The following is a 17,490-nucleotide window of genomic DNA, read 5'->3' on the forward strand; positions in this document are numbered from 1 at the left end:
ACCATTAAATGAGCTAGTACTGAGAGTCAACAGTGTCTGGAATCAAATGATGCAGCTTTCTTTTCACTCTGTGGTTTCAAGGACATCCTGTTCACTTTCATTCAAAAGGATTGAGATTTTATTGATTTTATTCTCCAGTGCTTTTAGGCAGACATGAAGGGGGTAACCACACTTAAGGGGGACGGTTCATATTTTGTGACATACAATAAATCTTTTCTCAGCAAAGATGGGGACTGAAATAGCTAGGAACACCTAGGAAGTATTGCCAGAGCAGACGATAGATACAGTGAGTGCCATTGGCTGCTTTTATATTTGAGCACCTGCCATTTACAGTGAAGTCATTTGCGTTCTATAGAGTGCTCAGTTATCGAGAAGAAAGAAGAGGATGTTCAGCACACACACATGATCTTATCCGTGTTATGACTTGAACTCTGAAAGGTGCCAAATTTGGATAATATTTGGTTCCATGAAGAACCTTTCGGTGTGTAGTCCTTCAGAGAACCATTTTGGCAACATGGAGTGTAAAGTAGTTTTTTAAAGTATTTAAAGTAAAGAACATCCTTCCCCCTTTCTGTAGACGTATGTGCAAGCATTTTAGAACTTTTATTTTTAGTCTACAGTGTAGAAGGCAGAGGTGTTGCCAACCAAACTATCTGTCTCTCTCTCTCTCTCTATCTCTCTTGCTGCAGTGGCATGCGAGACAGAGCACCTTGCTGCCCCGTCACTCTACTGTCCTCTCGTTTTTATTAGCACTAAAGATTGTGCCTCCAATTAATTTCCCCGTTTTCTTTCTATTTGTTACTTTCTCGAATACATTTCCGTTCCATGTCGCTCAGTTTGTTCTCTTCATGACGCAGAGGCAACAATGGATGAGTAAGCTTTACATACTGATCTCCTTCGATAACCCATGACTGTTGGATAGGGTCCAGAGAGAGAGAGTGAGAGACAAAGTGGTGAGAGATAATGGAATAGGACTACATGCAGAACTGTGTGAGCAGCATCTCCAATAAGACAGCTGAGTGAGATGGAATAACAGGGTGGGGGAAGGAAAGAGGGCAGAGGAAAGAGCGGGTTGGGGGTGGGGTAGGGGTGGTTGCTTTGCGGGAGAGTGAAAGTGAGAGAGCTGGAGAATGAGGGGCGAGGGGAGGGGAGAGCATGGTGGGTGGGGGAGGAGGAGAGCGTGTTCCTCCTGTGTGTGTGTGTGTGTCTGTGGGAGAGAGAGAGAGAGAGAGAGAGAGAGAGAGAGAGAGAGAGAGAGAGAGAGAGAAGTGCTGCAGTGGCGAGTGCGGGGGGGGATGACTGCAGTTTCTCGGGCTGATTGGAGACAGAAGACGTTGCATTGGCACTGAAACATTTAACCCCTAAGTGCCTCGTCACTGAATGGGTCAGCCCCACACTAAGGATTAGCGCTGAACACTAGAGGCAGGTAAGCTTTTAGCTTTTCGGTTTGATTTTCATTCCCTCAAAGCTAGAAATGAAGGAGGAGGGGCACTCTGAACTAGAGCAACACTGTTACTGTAAAACAGAGAGGTCTGGTGCACGATACTCAAGATTAGACGTTACTTAATCACGCTGCAGGAAAAGGACTGTCAGACTGGCGCTCAGTGGACAAAGAAGTACTGCGGGCAAATTTGTACGGTCTTGCTTTCCCTTTTCTCTCTTCGTGGTGACTTGATCTATTGCATGCAATATTTTCTGCCAGCATTTTGTGGACAGTAAAGCGAATCCTATGCATAACCTCGCTCAGCCGGAGTAACTGCGGTGCCGCGATCAGTTTGTCATGAGGGTGCTGCGGCAGCGCTTGAAGAAGCCTGTCCCAGGAGAGAGATGTGTGTGGGAGTGTGTGTGGGTGTGTGCCAGGTATATGTGCCTCTATCATCCTGCTTTTATCAACTACACCACACGTTAGCATCCTTTCTGCTTCACACTTCAGGAGTAGCTGGCTCTGGCTCCATTCTCTCTCCTGCTCGCTAGTAGTTGCGGTTATGAAAAGCTCAGCTGAGATCTGATCCTAGATCAGTGTGCAGCAGCGGCTGAGTTTAACCTCGAGCTGTCGACGGCCGGGTGGGAAGGCTGTCTGCACGAGGGCCATTTTTCTTTCTTTTTTTTTCCTGGAGAGTTTCCAGAAAGCCGTCCCTGCTGACAGCTGCTGTGTTTGTCCTGAAGGAGGGTGAGGATCGACACCACTCTGCACCAAGTAACAGCAGTGGGAAGCCACGCAGCATTTCTCTGCTGAGAAGGCATTTATTCTTTTCTACGGTATAAAAAAGAGATTAGACATACTGGAAGAGATGGGGGAAGGTTTTGTCACAGTAAAGGAAAGAAGCAGAACACTGTTTCTGTCAGTAAACCTTAATAATGTGAATAATGTAAAGTCAAGGAAGATGTAGAATAATTTTTCCTCAGTGATGCCAACTTAAAAGTTATGACAATCATCAATAATCACATGTAAATGTACTATATAGATAATTTCTTAAGGGGATTACTTTAATGCTATAGAATATTCATTCTCTCTCTCTCTCTCTCTCTCTCTCTTTCTGTTTCCCTTTCACCCCCTCTCGATTTTCCTGGGCATCACAGAAAGGGGACATTCCCAAGGACAAATGTTGCTTTCTAAATGTTAAAGCTTAACACCTTGACAGTTACAGAGCTTTGTGTGAACTTCAGTTTGCTAGTTCCGTTTACCTTAGAAGTGGAGATTTGTCCATATTAAGGGTTTATGTGTGGATAACACAAAAAAGGCTGGTAATGAATGTGGGACAAGGGACTACATATGCTACTACAGAACCACTACATATGGTTCTATATCTGACGCAAGTGTTTTCCTTTTTTTCATGACTTATCTGTTCATTTTTCTTTAAATTGTGTGTGTTTGTGGGGTGGTGAGGTTGCTTTGGGCAGTGTGTGTAACAGCTAACAGCTAGCAGAATGAAAAAACCATGTAGGACCCTAGAGACTAGATCCTTGCTCTACTCTAATGCACTCCCTCTTGCAATCAAGCTAACAGGCTCATGTAGCTTGCAGACAATCAAGCATAATTTAGACATGGAGTTTCCCACCAGCTGTCTATGTATCTTTGTAAAATGGTGGTGTATCACTTTGAACTCTCTTTCATTTAATTATACCATAATCATCTTTAAATTGTCATTATAGCAAATATGAGAAAAAAACTACAGTTGCAGGTGTTTTTATGACACTTTCTGTGCTGTGATACAGTTTCATATTGTATTGATTATGTAATAATGGGGGTCAAAGGAGCTAAACTAGATGTTTAAATAATTGTCACATTTCCCAGAATCACTATAATGAAGGAGAGAAGTCTGTTTTCATTTAACCAGTCTGAGTAATGTAAGAGAGAACACAAGCTATAGTTATTGCCCTGTGGCCATGCTGCAAGTGTGATTTCAATTCACTTACATGATAAATGAGATTTAATTAATACTAGACTTTATACATAATCATTTTATCAAGGCGACATCAGTGAAAACTGTTTCCTAACAATGAAAGAAAGACCCCAAGTAGAAAGTCTGGTATTGTCACCATAAAGGTTTTGTTGTTGACTGCATTTTAATAACTGCAATCAACTCAAAACTCAGTATAGAATTTTAAATGTTTAATTATACATACTAGTTAATGTTTGGATTTCTTACCTTTACTTTGGTTCTGTCCAGCCACAGCTGGCCTCACAGACAGACAAACGTGGCCAAACAAGACAGATTGCATTTACTCACAGTCATCTGAGAAACGAATAGGGAAAGACTGAGAATCATGCCAAGGCATTCTGGATGGGTTTTGGTTAAGACTTTCTGTGGTGCTGGTGGTGTTGTCTTTCTTGGTAAAGTGGAAGCCCAGTGGCCTCCTAAAACAGGAGCAACCCCCTTGCAGTAGAAGTAGCAGCCTTGGATGCTGATATGGCTAATTATAGGTGAAGTCTATCAAGTTTTATATGCACTACTGGACTGTTTTATTCATCAGGGTCCTCTGATTAATGTATATTCTTGCCAAACCATTAAAATACCTGTTTGGTTTCCCCGAAGAACCTTTCAATAAATGACTCTTTAAAGCCAATGTGAATCCGCAGTCTAACTGTTAGGTGGGAGTTGGTAGGTGGGAGAGGTGGAGCATGATATTATTTGTTAATATTATTCTTTCCCAGCTGCTTAAAATAAAGCAGACAAAAGTCACTATGCATTGATCAAAAATTACAGGAAGAATTTTGTCTTTTAAATGGTATCATATGATATGATGTGCTTGATTGTGCTTAACACGGTGAGTCACTCAAACTAACAAGGTAACAAAGGTCAGTTTTGACTTTAAAGAACCATTTTTGTAAACGGAATAAGATGTTTCCCAGTTTAAAGAATCTTTTCAAAATACAAACATTCTATACCATTGTCTTTTGTAGAAAGAGTACAGGGCACCCTCTCATAGAAGAGATCAAAACAGGTTTTTAAACCACTTGAAGAAGTCCATCCATCAGCTAAAATGAAACGCAGCTTCAAAGTATAGAAGGGAGATCCCAAGGAATATCCAATGTTTTTTGTAATAATAACTGTTGTGGTGTTGGCCTGGGGAGTGGCCATCGCACAACAACTGGGAAACCCAGAGAACCCCAGAGGTGGAAGAAATTTTAAACAAAACTTTCCTGTCAGTTGTAAACAAGCATGCCCCTTATAAAAACATTACAATCTGAGATGGAATCCGGTATAACTTTGAAATACCTTCATTGCCCAATGCAAGAAACACAGCCTCGACCCTCGCAAAAACAAATGGAGACAGAGAGCAATGTCTTACTTTCATGTAGCTAAAGAATTTAGCTGGACATTTAATTGATACTATAGTAATACTTAAATGGAAAAACCCTTTCAATGAAGTAGACACACACCCTGCTGCAAGACATGGTCTCTTTGCAATTCATCCTTTCTCTCACCGCATAGGAACTGAAGCCCTTAACACCATCAACGCTAAAAAAAAAAGTACAGAAATTGATAGTTTGGACCCATTTCTTTCTGAAGCTTGCGACCTGATCATTTTAGAACACATTTCATACATTGTTAATCTATATCTTTTATCAAGCAGAATTCCCAGCATCTGGAAAACAGCATATGTAATTCCACTTCACAAAGGAGACAATGCGTTAGATTTTAATAACTATAGACCCATCTTAAAAAAAAATCCTAGCAACTTCAGTGAATAATAAAAAGACATTTCAGTCTTGAAATTCAGTCTTGTCAGACCACTTTGCTGTGTTGCTACTGTCAACTTACTATCTTTTTTTAGTATCAGTGACAGAAAGAAACATTGTGTAATCATTTTCATTGATCTCCCTGAAGCCTTTGATATTGTTAATCATTCCCTACTTTTAAAATGTCTACAAAATATTCGTTTTGACCATATGGCTACTAGCTGGATTAGAAATTATCTCTCTGATTAACAGTAATGCGTGGCCTTGGGACATAGTAAATCTCAACCACAACTGGTAACTAAGGTGGTCCCTCAAGGTTCGATCCTCAGACCTAATATTTATGTTAATGACATTGCCACCAAAGTTGTCCATTCTAAATACATTTATATGCCAATGACAACATACTATACCGGTACTGCAGCGGATAAACGATTAATGCCCTACACTCTGCTTTTTGCAGTCATTAATTATATGTAAATGCGGAGAAAACTACATTTATGCTGTTTTCCAGATCCACTAATATGGATTTTAACACTTAAAATCACAACCTTGAAGGGATCTGGCAAAAACTATGTTTTCAAAAGCACACAAGGAAAAAGATTGTTGAGGCAACGCTGTTGTCAATTTTGGATTATGGTGACAACTACTCTAAAATCTTCAGTCTCTGTATGCCTCTGTTTCAAGATCCATTACTGGTGACCTATATAACACTTATCACTGTACTGTATGAAAGGGTTGGCTGGTCATCTCTGTCTGTGTCGAGGGGCATATTGGCTTATAAAGCGCTTACTGGCCATATGCCATCATATATCACAGAATGCTCAGTTAGCTGGAATTCATTATAGGAAACTCAGAAGCTTCAATCACTGGTGTCACATGAACATTTTAAACTTTTAGTCTCTACCACCTCCAATCAGCCTGCAACTGTTTTATTTTCGTTAACTTTTAATGTATTTTTGGTATATTTTTGTGTTGCTTTTATTATTTATTTATTTATTTATTTACACTTCTAGATTTTAGCATCAAGTGTTTAGTTTACATCCTCTATTCTTTTATTGGTTTCAAAAGTTTTTTGTTTATTTTATCCTTATTTTACTGGTTAGTTATTAAATTATTATATTGTTGTACATTTAATTGTTTATTTAGATTTGATTGATTTTTCACTGTTAAATTTACTACTATAATTAACTTTTTTAAAATTTGATGTGCTGTTACAGGGAAATTTGGGTCTCCCTCAGTGTATTCTGGGTTTACATAAAGGTTGATTGATTGATTGATTGTTTGATTGTTTGATTGATTGACTCATTGTCTGACTGACTGACTGACTGACTGACTGACTGACTGACTGACTGACTGATTGACTGACTGACTGACTGACTGACTGACTGAACCACCACACCACTCAGTCTTGCAGGGCAGTATTTGGTGGCATTTGTGAATTAAAGGTTCTCCAGTGGGTCCAGGTAGCTGGAGGTAAGTGGTTGGCTCTTGAATTTTCTTTCTTTTTCTTTCTTTGTAAATAAAATATACTGAACTAAGACTTGTGCCTGACCTACAGCATATCTGTGAGTCATAGGACCTGCTCAGAAAGGGGCGGTGTTGGAAATCTCCACCAGTGTGGAGGTGGAGGCCTGGGGAGGGGCTGACGCAGACCAACTGGGAAACACAATGGGAGCTCAGAGACACACACACAGCATGAGTCAAACACAGTGCTTTATTTACTTTAAGTCCTCCTTTTGCTTTTTTATGCATCCTCTCTACCCTCACACTGGAGAGTTTTTAAAGAGTCTGTTCGCCGTCTGGTTCTCCTCAGTTATGCGTAATGAGAGGAGGAGCACACGTCATGTGCTCAGAGATAAGTGGCAGTTCTGCCTCGCCGCCACTACACTATACACTCTGTAAAATAAGACCTCCTAAATGGTTCTTGGTTTGTATCTATGGTTCTAGGGAAAAAAAACTTAACTGGTATAGAACCTTTTACATTTTGTAGAGATCATTTAAACTTTAAAAATTTTGAAGGGTCTTTGGTATCACTCCAAAACACCTTTTTTATGAACGTATAATTCTGAGACAGAGACAGTGTGAAATCAATCTGTATATTTGCGGTTGGATGTGTTGAGGCATATTTTGTCCTAGGTTTGCAGTATTGTTACAAGAATGTTTATGTTATTTTACATTATGTATTTAAAGTCTTTCTAGTATTGTATTTAGCAGGTTTTTTAAAGTGATATTTTCAGTAGTTACATAACACAGTTAGTCAATGGTCAGTAATGTTGACATTACATTTCAGAGTTGTAATTTATGAGTATTCAAATCTTGTTTGTTTCTTTTCTGGATGTGTATCCAAAATTCTGGAAATTCTTCATTTGGGCTGAATAAAGAAACTTAGAGCAGGCAATGGTATGGGAGGCCTCCTTTTTTCAACCCACTGAACATGAAATTCACTGCAGTTGCTCAGCAAACAACAAGGAAATGATCAATAACTCAATTAGCATTCAGCATAAAAAGAAAGAAGTTCTCTAGCAATCTCTGATCTTTTTTCTATCTAGCTAAAAAATGCACAAGAATCATTTCCAGGTATGTAAGCATGGCAGAGTGGCTTGCATTTTGATTTACTAAGGAGTGATTTCAAACAATCTTGAGGTGAACATGAAATCTTGACTGCTTTACTGTCTTTTAATTTGCATGTTTTTTTTTTTCTTTTCGATTGAAGAATAAGGTGATAATTTATCCTTGCTGATCTCAGTTTTTGGATAGTGTCCAGTAACTGAAGAGGTGATGTAGATGCCTTGTGCTGGACTCGGTTAGGTAGTCAGAAATATTGACTTTTTTAGCAGGTCACAGTTTCATTGGCTTTATATAATAGAAATATGTGTGTGTGTGCAAGACCAAGAGTTCAACAGGAAGGAGTACAGAATGGTGCATTACGAACATCACTCCATGTACGATTTCTATTGAGCAGAGCTGTGTCAGGATCATTTATTAGATCTTTCCGGTTCAGAGAAGATTTATAAGCAACTTAATGGTTGGCAAGGCTCAATTTTCAAAAGTATGTAGAAGGAGGAGATGAAATAGCAGCTAAAAATATAGATTGGCTAATGGATCTCAAGAAATGTGCTTGAGAATAGAAATATGGCCAGAATTTAGTCATGTTGTCAGTCATTATACAAGAAAATATACTACAATTTAAAGGAATCAGTTGCTATATTATGAATTTTGTGAGCAAGAAGCTATTAAATGATCATAATATGCTGTATATACAGATTTCTGTTTTTGAAATATAAATTCTGGAAATAAATTTTATTGTAACTGAATCCCCAGTGCTTTATAGCTTTCTCAGTCATTTTTGAATAACAACTTAGTTTGTCACTCTGGACTATACATTTCTGTGTACAGCTTCATTAGTGTCTTACTAATTACTTGAAACCTGTGAAGTTACACAGAACTAACATATTAGAATTATATGTTTATTTGCAACCCAATTGGGTTTATATTACATTGCATGACATTACATAAAGCATTCCAAACATTTGGACAGTAATGTATAATGATTAGTAGACTGCATGAGGATAAGAGTTTAGGTATTTACTACCCTAAGAGTATTGATAAATGTATGATAAAGAAAGTATTTTTTTAAATAACTGGGAACAGGTGTTATAAGCAAGCAGGCTGCCAGATCCGTTTTTACCAGAGGCTTGAAAAGGTGATGATTACTAGTTTTAACATCTTTTGCATCTCTTTGCTAACTGTTTAATGTTAGATTTTTAAGTAATTAAGAGGAGCACATTTGATAAGATTGAAAGAGGCACTGGGATTATGTCTGCGACACTAAACACGTGTTGCTGTTTGTTCACCCTTTCTAGCAGTAAGGGTCTAGAGTGATAGTCAGCAACAGAGACAGTTCATGGTCTTGGGCACAGGCATCTTTGGAGGCCTCTCAAACTCAACAATAGTTAAATAAAATTGATTTATTTAAAAAAAGCAAGACATGAAAAGTGATATTAAAAATGCTTTTTTTAAACAAAATTAGTCTTACTAATATGCAGTGTTCTATAGTGTCTTCTTCATAGTGCAGTCGTAAAGCAGAAACAGAAGTAGCCTTACACATATCAAAGTGTCAATGCTAGCACCACTATGATCTAAAACATCCCATGTGAATAGAACAATAATATAAAGAGTATTATCACACAAGTCGATAATACATGAGAGGCCTGAGATTTATTTTATTAGTCATTTGTGCATATTCCATGGCTATTTGCTCAGTTTATGTTTCTAGCCCGGGGTGGGCTGCATGTCCCAACTATTTGAACAGCCTTAGGTCTTGTGGTCTGAGGCCCTTCAAAGCCCCTGGAGTCCAATGACCCCTGGTCATTAAGTGATGTTTGTATGATATTGTGACTTTCTCTAGGAAGAAGAAAGGAAGAAAATGCTCATTGTATATCATAATGCTAGCCTTTATTGAAAGATACTAAATTAGCAACATTTTGCTTCACAACAGGGCATGGTGGCTAATGATAATAACATAAAAGAGCATAATGAATATACTATTGTGCTTTTTTAATGATTATACTATGTCTTCTTATAAATCAAAAATAATGACTGCTTAATAAGCCAAGAAGTCTCATACATCCTCTTCCCATTCCATAGGGTCTCTTGCTTAGCCAATTTAATCAACAGAACCATTTTGAATGCATAAAAGAAATACCAGGTCCTTTTGTCCCTGGTCTGCTGTTTATTTACCACTTAAAATTAAAATGAATTACATCCCAAAGCTTATAATTCAGTAATTACATGCACTTACTATAATGATATTGCTTAAGTTACAGGTTTAGACAGAAGCATATATTGTGTATGGAATAGACTATATAGTAAATAGCATTCTACATAGTATGGCAAAGAGACAGAACAAAATAGAAGTAGAATTGCTTTGTAAATAAATGACAGTAACATTTCATAATAGTTTATACCAACCATTCATTTATAGTTATTCATCATTAATCAATAATAATTAATACATTAACATCAAAGTAACATATATGTAAGCTATTTTTTCAATATATAGCAACCATCTGCTTCATAATTGCCAAATCACATTAACCATTTAATCAAAATTAGTTTAGAAAGCAACAATCTACATGTGTTCAATATATGTCTACATATTATTAACCAATATTTATATACATGTCTCTGTATATTAATACTGGTTAGTATCCTTCAATAAAAGTATACCAAAATAGGCCTCCAAGTGATTTAGTAACCATAATTAGAAGATATTAGTCTATAACCAACATCAACACTCCTAAACACTAGAATATAGAAATATCAGCCCATTAACAACCTCAATGAATGCTCCTGTACATGCGAATTGGCGGTATTAGTCTGCAAACAAAAAACTATACAGCAGAATAGGGTTGTTTGTTGAGTTAAATAAATGATAGGAGATAATCTATAATCAACCTGAGTAAACACTCCTATACACCACAGTAGGAGATATTAATCCAAAAACACCTCCTTTAACACTCCTAAGAAATAAAATAGAGGATATTAGTCCATAAACAACAAATACCAAAAAAACAAAAATAGAAGACATTAGTTCATAAACTACCTTAATGAACACTGCACACTAGAATACTCATATTATACTGTGCAGCACTATTTATTAAGGTAGTTGATGACTATTGGTATGTCTAGATTTTCTAGACATGTCTATCACTGTTGTGACCCTGAGGGAGAAGCTGCTTAGAAGGTGTGTGTGTGTGTGTGTGTGTCTGTCTGTCTGTCTGTCTGTCTATCACTGTCTATCAACAAACTTAATAAACATTCCTTTACACCTGGGAAAGGAGGGGTAAAACACAGGTGTATAAGGTGGGACTACATGGGAGTAGACATTGAAGAGTGGAGCCAGGGACTGGAAACTTTAGGGTTACTTATAAGTAATTTGTTAAAACATGACACAAACACACACACACACACACACACACTATATACTGTATCTCTAATATACGCACACAAACACACACAATCATACAAAATTGTTACATTATTGATGAAAAAAATTATTTAGTCTTCAGTGTTATATATTAACACTGAAGTCTCAATAATCCAGTACAAAGTCTGCAGCAACTTCTCTCTGTGACTGAAAAAAAAACCCATTTGAAAGTCATTTCAAAAATGTATATTAAATTATTATATGGTTACTCTTGATTTTCAGACCTAGATCTGTGCCTTTTGTCAGAAAGCATTGGACCACTGAATACAATAATAGCTTAGACAATAACTGAAGCATAACAAAATCACAGAGGCTGACACTGTAAAATGAAGATAATGGAGCCTATTAAAGCAGTCTTTTTGTGCTCTGAGTGTCTTGAGTACATTACAGCTACCCCTAGAGCAGAATAAAGGTAGTACCACAAAAACAAACTGATTTGATTTCTTGCTGTCACTCTCAATCTCTCTCTCTCCCTCCTCTCTCCCTCTCTGTCTTCTATCTCTCTCAGCAGTGCAAACAGGGGGATAGGTCTCAGGCTCACAAAGCTCAATGATCATTACACTGTCTTAAACACACAAACCAGAAGCTCTAGAGAGGAAAAGGAAGAGAAACAGCAAATATTGTGCTCCAGTCTAATCAATGCTGTTCTCACATACTGAGTAGAATCATGTTTACACAATTGCTTAAAATGAAAGAATTCACAAGCATTCACAAGGAAATGTGATCAGCTAAGAAAAAAGTGTGCTTGTCAATTAGATCAAATGGATGTGAGTATTCAGTAACCATAGAATGTTTACTGTTAATATTTTTTGCTCTGTTTCTCTCTTGGGTCTTGAACAGTCGAATTGCATTTGTGAGTACTTCCTTCTTATAGATAGATTGTTTGTTGTAGATGGAGGAACTGAAAGGTTTGATTTTGATTCCAAGTGATGAAAATCAGTGCATTTGATTCCACACAAAGATGTTCTCAGTTTACAATTTCAGAAATTGGGATATATATATATTTCACGCATGCACTTTTATGCAGGAAATTAACAGTAAATTAAAGTAGAGAGGTAAAAGAAGAGATTAATTGTGAACACAAACTGGAGTCGAAATGCTGGTAAGATTGATGTGGCCTGCACTAAACCTTCTACAATTCCCATGAATTTATATTTCTGTGAGGCCTTTGTTTTTACCATAGAGATACAGACATATTGATTGTAAGCCACCAACTAACCTAGCTGGACAGTGCACCTATCTCTAGTCTGCCAGTCTCTCTAACCTAGCTGGACAGTGCATTTATCTCTAGTCTGCCTGTCTAGCTAACCTAGAGAGGCATCTCTCTCTCTAGTCAGCCCGTGTCTTACTTGCTTCCCTGCCACTTCCAGGGCTGTGTTCTGTGACTTTATGCAGGAATTTAACAGTAATTAAAGGAGAGAAGTAAAAGAAGAGATTAATTGTGAACACAAGCTGGAGTCAAAATGCTGGTAGGTTTGCCTGCACTAAACCTTGTACAATTCCCATGAATTTATATTTCCATTGGCCTTTGTTTTTACCATAGAGATACAGATATATTGATTGTAAGCCAGCACCTAACCTAGCTGGGCAGTGCATCTATCTCTAGACTGTCTGTGTATTGCTTGCTTAACTTCCACTTCCAGGGCTGTGTTCTGTGACTTTGTGCCTGATAGAAGTGAGAGTGAAATACAGCTATTTATTACGTTTGATGAACGCCAATGGGCAATGTTGTTTACAAGCTGCAGCTCAGAAAAGATGTGTTCATATGCACAGAAAAAAAGGTCACACTTTGCTGCAGCAACCTCTGTGGAGTCCAGTCCTGACAATATGATGGCACGCTCCTCATAAGTGTATGCAATTTTAAAATTAGATAATGATTATCTAGTCTCTCAGTCAAGTTTATATATAACACAGTACAATGTAAAATGGAAAGCAATAGATTGGCATTGACTAAATGATCAATCAATATTGATTAAATACTGAATACCAACATGTTGATTAGCTGGGCATACTGGGCAATATGGATTCATATCTCTCAGTAAATAATAACCATCAAGTATTTAGCCAAGCCGAAGTATAAATAGATCTTATTCTTAGACTGATAGGTGGAGCAAACTTTTAAAGGAGGGAGGATTGTAGTGGTCAGACTGGGGTGTCAGGTGTGACCATGTGGCAATTGCAAATGGTTTACATGGCTCACGTTTACATGGTAAAAGGGCACCTTTGCAGAAAATTAGTGCTTAATGCCCCAGGGATGTCTGGACCACCTTGGATGTCACTGTGTGCAACATGGTCAAAATGCTTCTTTTTTAGATCATTTGCCAGTACATTTTGCTGCATTCCTCTCTGAACTGAATTTATTTTTCAACTACTCAAGCCCTCGGACTAACTCTATTCACACATAAATGGAGTAATACTGGTACAGCCAATGAAAAAATGGAAACAATTATAAAGATATATAAAATATGTAATTCAATGCAAATATAATTCCAGCAAGTCAAAATTGAAAAGAAACATATGTGTAAGCAATGTTGCTTTCCAAACACAGAAATCTAATTCTATTTCCAAAACAAGGATGTTAAGTGATAACATTTACATACCTAATACAAATTAATTGACATAGGAAATATTTATGGCTAAGACTACCCACTGAGAGGACCTATAGGCATTGAAATACAGTTATCTTTGTGTCATGTTTAAATAACATTATTATGTGTTCTCCATTGCTTGCCAAGTGTGGTTACCTGTGTGTATTGATGGAATACTATACCTGTGCATCATAAACCAATTTCAGTAAAGTTTAATATGACCATGCCAAGCATCTTATATATTATGTCCTTTTTTATTCCCACTTTAAAATGTTAACCGAAACATTTAAAATTATCTCAACAAACAATGTCTCAGTTAAAAAGTTATCTTGCTTTGTGTGGAAGCTTGCAAATAGAATTAAATATATATGAATTGCTATTTATTTTGCCCTCACAGATGCATGTTTAACCTTGAACAAGAAATAAACAGGTGTTTATCCTAAGAGCATCACTCAGCCTTATAAGGGCTGAAGTGTTATTAATCAAAATATGTTAGTGGTGGAAAAAGGCCTGGGTTAACTCAAAAAGGCTTCGACATGGACATCCTCACTGACTGATCTTTCCTGGCTATTTTCTTAGCCCTTTCTGCAATTTGTTGTGAACCACTTTGTCTTATGCAATGAAAGATTGCATAATGCAAGTGTAAAATTTTTCCCCTGCCATATTTTCTCCAAACAGGCCTTTGAATAATAAAATGGCTTATCCAGAGAAATTGTCAACGTTATTAAATTATTCACACTCTGGAATTGGTAAAGACAGGGAGACGGAAGCAGAGAGCAGAAACTTGAGTAATGAGAAATGTGCTTTTTTATTCGCTCATCTTGCTGTACTTTAGTGTGTCACAAAAATTGTCTTATTTCATTATATTCAGCATCTTTTGTAGGCACACATGGCACCACCCAGGCTTCGGTCATAGCAGAGAGCTTAAGGAAAATCCACCATAATTTAATATAATAATATAATTATTTATAAGAAATATGAAAAGATTCTTACAGCTGTGAGTACAAACAAGCATGTAATAATAGTCTTGCTGATCCAAGTGTTCTAGAGTATTTAGAGCTAGAAAAAGTACATCTCCATTAGTAAGCAACATTTGGTAATGCATTATATTCTTTGTTCCTGTGCAGGTTTTGTGTATGCCCTAGCCATCAAGCATGAAGTGGAATTTGTTTAAGAAGAAGCCTGAGGCCATGGTGGGCCCACAGCCCACCGGTGCCAGCGCCATGACCATGGCTCCCCTGCTGTCCACAACAGCAGAGAATGCCACAGAGTCTGGAGAGCATGTCAGCAAAAATGACATGTTTGGTGACATCAAGAACAAGTTCCTCAATGAAATTGACAAGCTCCCACGTAAGTTTTTAAATGGTAGACTGTTTAAAAGGACATTGTATGATTTTAATGCCATTTCATAAAAGTACACACCACCTAAAAGACTACAAATAGATTTGATATGTCTATTGAAGATTTTCTGAATGCAATATTTGTAGCTACAGTAAGAATTTAAAATGGCTTCACAACTAAAAGGCACTGTATTTTCTAATTTTCTAGGCACTACTCATATTTCCTTCACACTTTTACTCAATTTACTTATTTCAGTCATTATTTCAGATGCAGTTCAGAACTGGACTGGGCAAGGTTTTAATAAAATTAAAGCTAAAAAAAATAGTTGCATAAATTAAACTGAGGTTTTTGCTTGTTTTGACCTGACATGGAGCCAGGCCTAATCAACTTGAGTTACTGCTTCATTTTGTGTATGAAGAACATGAACAGATATATAACGTAGGTAATCAGTTATTCTCAGAGATAATTGCACAATCCCCAGTCTAAGCTGAACACTTGCAAATTTAATATGTTAATATGGTTTCCCATTATAAGCTCATATAGGACATATTTTATGTTACATGTTATTTCTAAACAGTGACAGTATTAGAACAGCAATCTTAGAATAGCACATTTCGCTGTCTTAGTGACTACTAGTTCAAAACAGTGCAACAACAATAGGGTCTATACACCATACAAGAACGAGGTAGGCTATTATAAACACCTACTGGCCAATTCGTGAAGTACAGTATCTACACAAATTGTCCATTTGGTCTTCTCTTACTTACCATATAGATCAACTTTGTAGTTATACAATTACAAATTATAGTCCACCTGTGTCTGAGCCACTCATACCGGCACAACACCCAGTAACGTCACCACCATGCAAGTGTTACTGTATTGCTGAGAATGATCCACCACCAAAATAATAACTGCTGTATTGTGGTCCTGTGGGGGTCTGACCATTAAGGAATAGGGTGAAACAGAAGACATTTAGCCTACTGTCTATAATGGTTGAAATATAGAGCATACCTTTATGGTAAGTGCCGCTGTGAAAATGGACAAAGAATGTACATATAAGGATGTATACTTAATGAAGTGGATGGTTGGTGTATATGAAAGGGTTGTGTACGTTGACCATCTATGATCTCTCTCTCTCTCTCTCTCTCTCTCTCTTCAGTGCCTCCCTGGGCAATTATTGCTATCTCCATTGTTGCAGTAGTGCTCATCCTCACTTGCTGTTTCTGCATTGTGAAGAAGACCTGCCTTAAGAAGAAGAAGGGGAAGAAAGGAAAAAAGGGGAAGGGAGACATGGGAATGAAGAATATGAAAGGAGGAGAGGTATGGACAAAAATAAGGGGCACCAAAGATTTACAGTGTCTTTTACGCTTGTACAGATATTTTTGCCCATTTAAACAAGGACAGTCTTTAGATGGAAAAAGTGAAGGTGTTGTATCTGTTTGTAGAACATTAAAGAGTTTTTTATCAACCAAAGTAATCCACAGCTAAGCTTCTTCTTCAGAAAGTAATTTTACAAATGCATAGATTCTTAATTTAGCTTCTGGGTCAAGTAAATGGATGGTTAGTAATCTGGAAAGATATTTTTAGTCTTTAATATTCATGGAATATGAATGATTTAGTAGTGTACGTCACTGGTAGGCTATAAAGGAGAAAAGCGACATGAAAGATTTCCCACATTGTTGTTTCATTTGCTGGGTTGTGATAGATTGTCAAAAGACTATGTTCTTTATTTCTATTTTGTTTTACAATCATTTGAAGAATGACACTTTTTTCCTCTGAAATGTAGCAGTAATAATAATTGGAAATGTAAAAATAAATGATCCATAGAATATACTACATATATGGTACATGCCATCAGTACAAGATTAGTTTGCCTTGAAGTATTTTTCTGATGACTGCAAATGCTATGGATATTGAGCTATTCTCATTTGCTAATTTTTCTTTTGAATTTCTTTATTAAATATATAACATAAATTTCTGGTGTTTTATGTAAATGATGTGTCGTTTTTTCATTTTTTATGTGTCCATTAACTGTCACTTTCCACTGCTCTGATTTCCTCCTTTACTGTGTGTTATGAGTTCAATCTGTCCCTTTCTCTCCATCTCTCTGTCTCTTTATCCCTCCTGCTTTGTGTCTTATATTTGCTCCGTGTATCTTGACTGTGGCGGACCTCTCACACGGTAGGTGTGAAACAGCTTGCAGCGCCCCTCTCTGGACGCTTGATGTAAGCGCAGACGAGGGCAGGGGGCATTCAGGCCTGAGGGTGGGGGATGGCTATGGGAATGAGTGCTATGGCTTCTACTTTAGTTCTGCAAGCTCAGGGGTGCTGAGGGTGCTTGAGGAGCTAATTGGAGATGGGGCTTTGCATTCCACCAGTTTGATATGC

The 17,490-nt window shown here is 37.4% G+C and overlaps 1 protein-coding gene across 7 annotated transcripts in view; it reads left to right on the top strand.

Annotated features, from left to right (window-relative positions):
* syt2a (synaptotagmin IIa) overlaps positions 1 to 17,490 on the top strand; it is a 77,060-nt gene that overhangs the window by 43,736 nt on the left and 15,834 nt on the right. For 2 of the 7 annotated variants that reach the window (XM_017723565.2, XM_017723570.2), the window contains exons 1-3: positions 1,261 to 1,426; positions 14,890 to 15,112; positions 16,263 to 16,423. In XM_017723565.2, coding sequence (XP_017579054.1) covers positions 14,917 to 15,112; positions 16,263 to 16,423 — 357 coding nt within the window. In that variant the 5' untranslated portion in view covers positions 1,261 to 1,426; positions 14,890 to 14,916. Of the gene's footprint in view, positions 1 to 1,260; positions 1,427 to 1,495; positions 1,634 to 12,624; positions 12,644 to 14,889; positions 15,113 to 16,262; positions 16,424 to 17,490 lie in introns of those variants that run through there. The other 5 variants (XM_017723567.2, XM_037541343.1, XM_017723566.2 and 2 more) reach the window with 4 other exon arrangements.

This window comes from Pygocentrus nattereri, chromosome 9 (genome assembly GCF_015220715.1).
Source record: "Pygocentrus nattereri isolate fPygNat1 chromosome 9, fPygNat1.pri, whole genome shotgun sequence".
Lineage (NCBI taxonomy): Eukaryota > Metazoa > Chordata > Actinopteri > Characiformes > Serrasalmidae > Pygocentrus > Pygocentrus nattereri.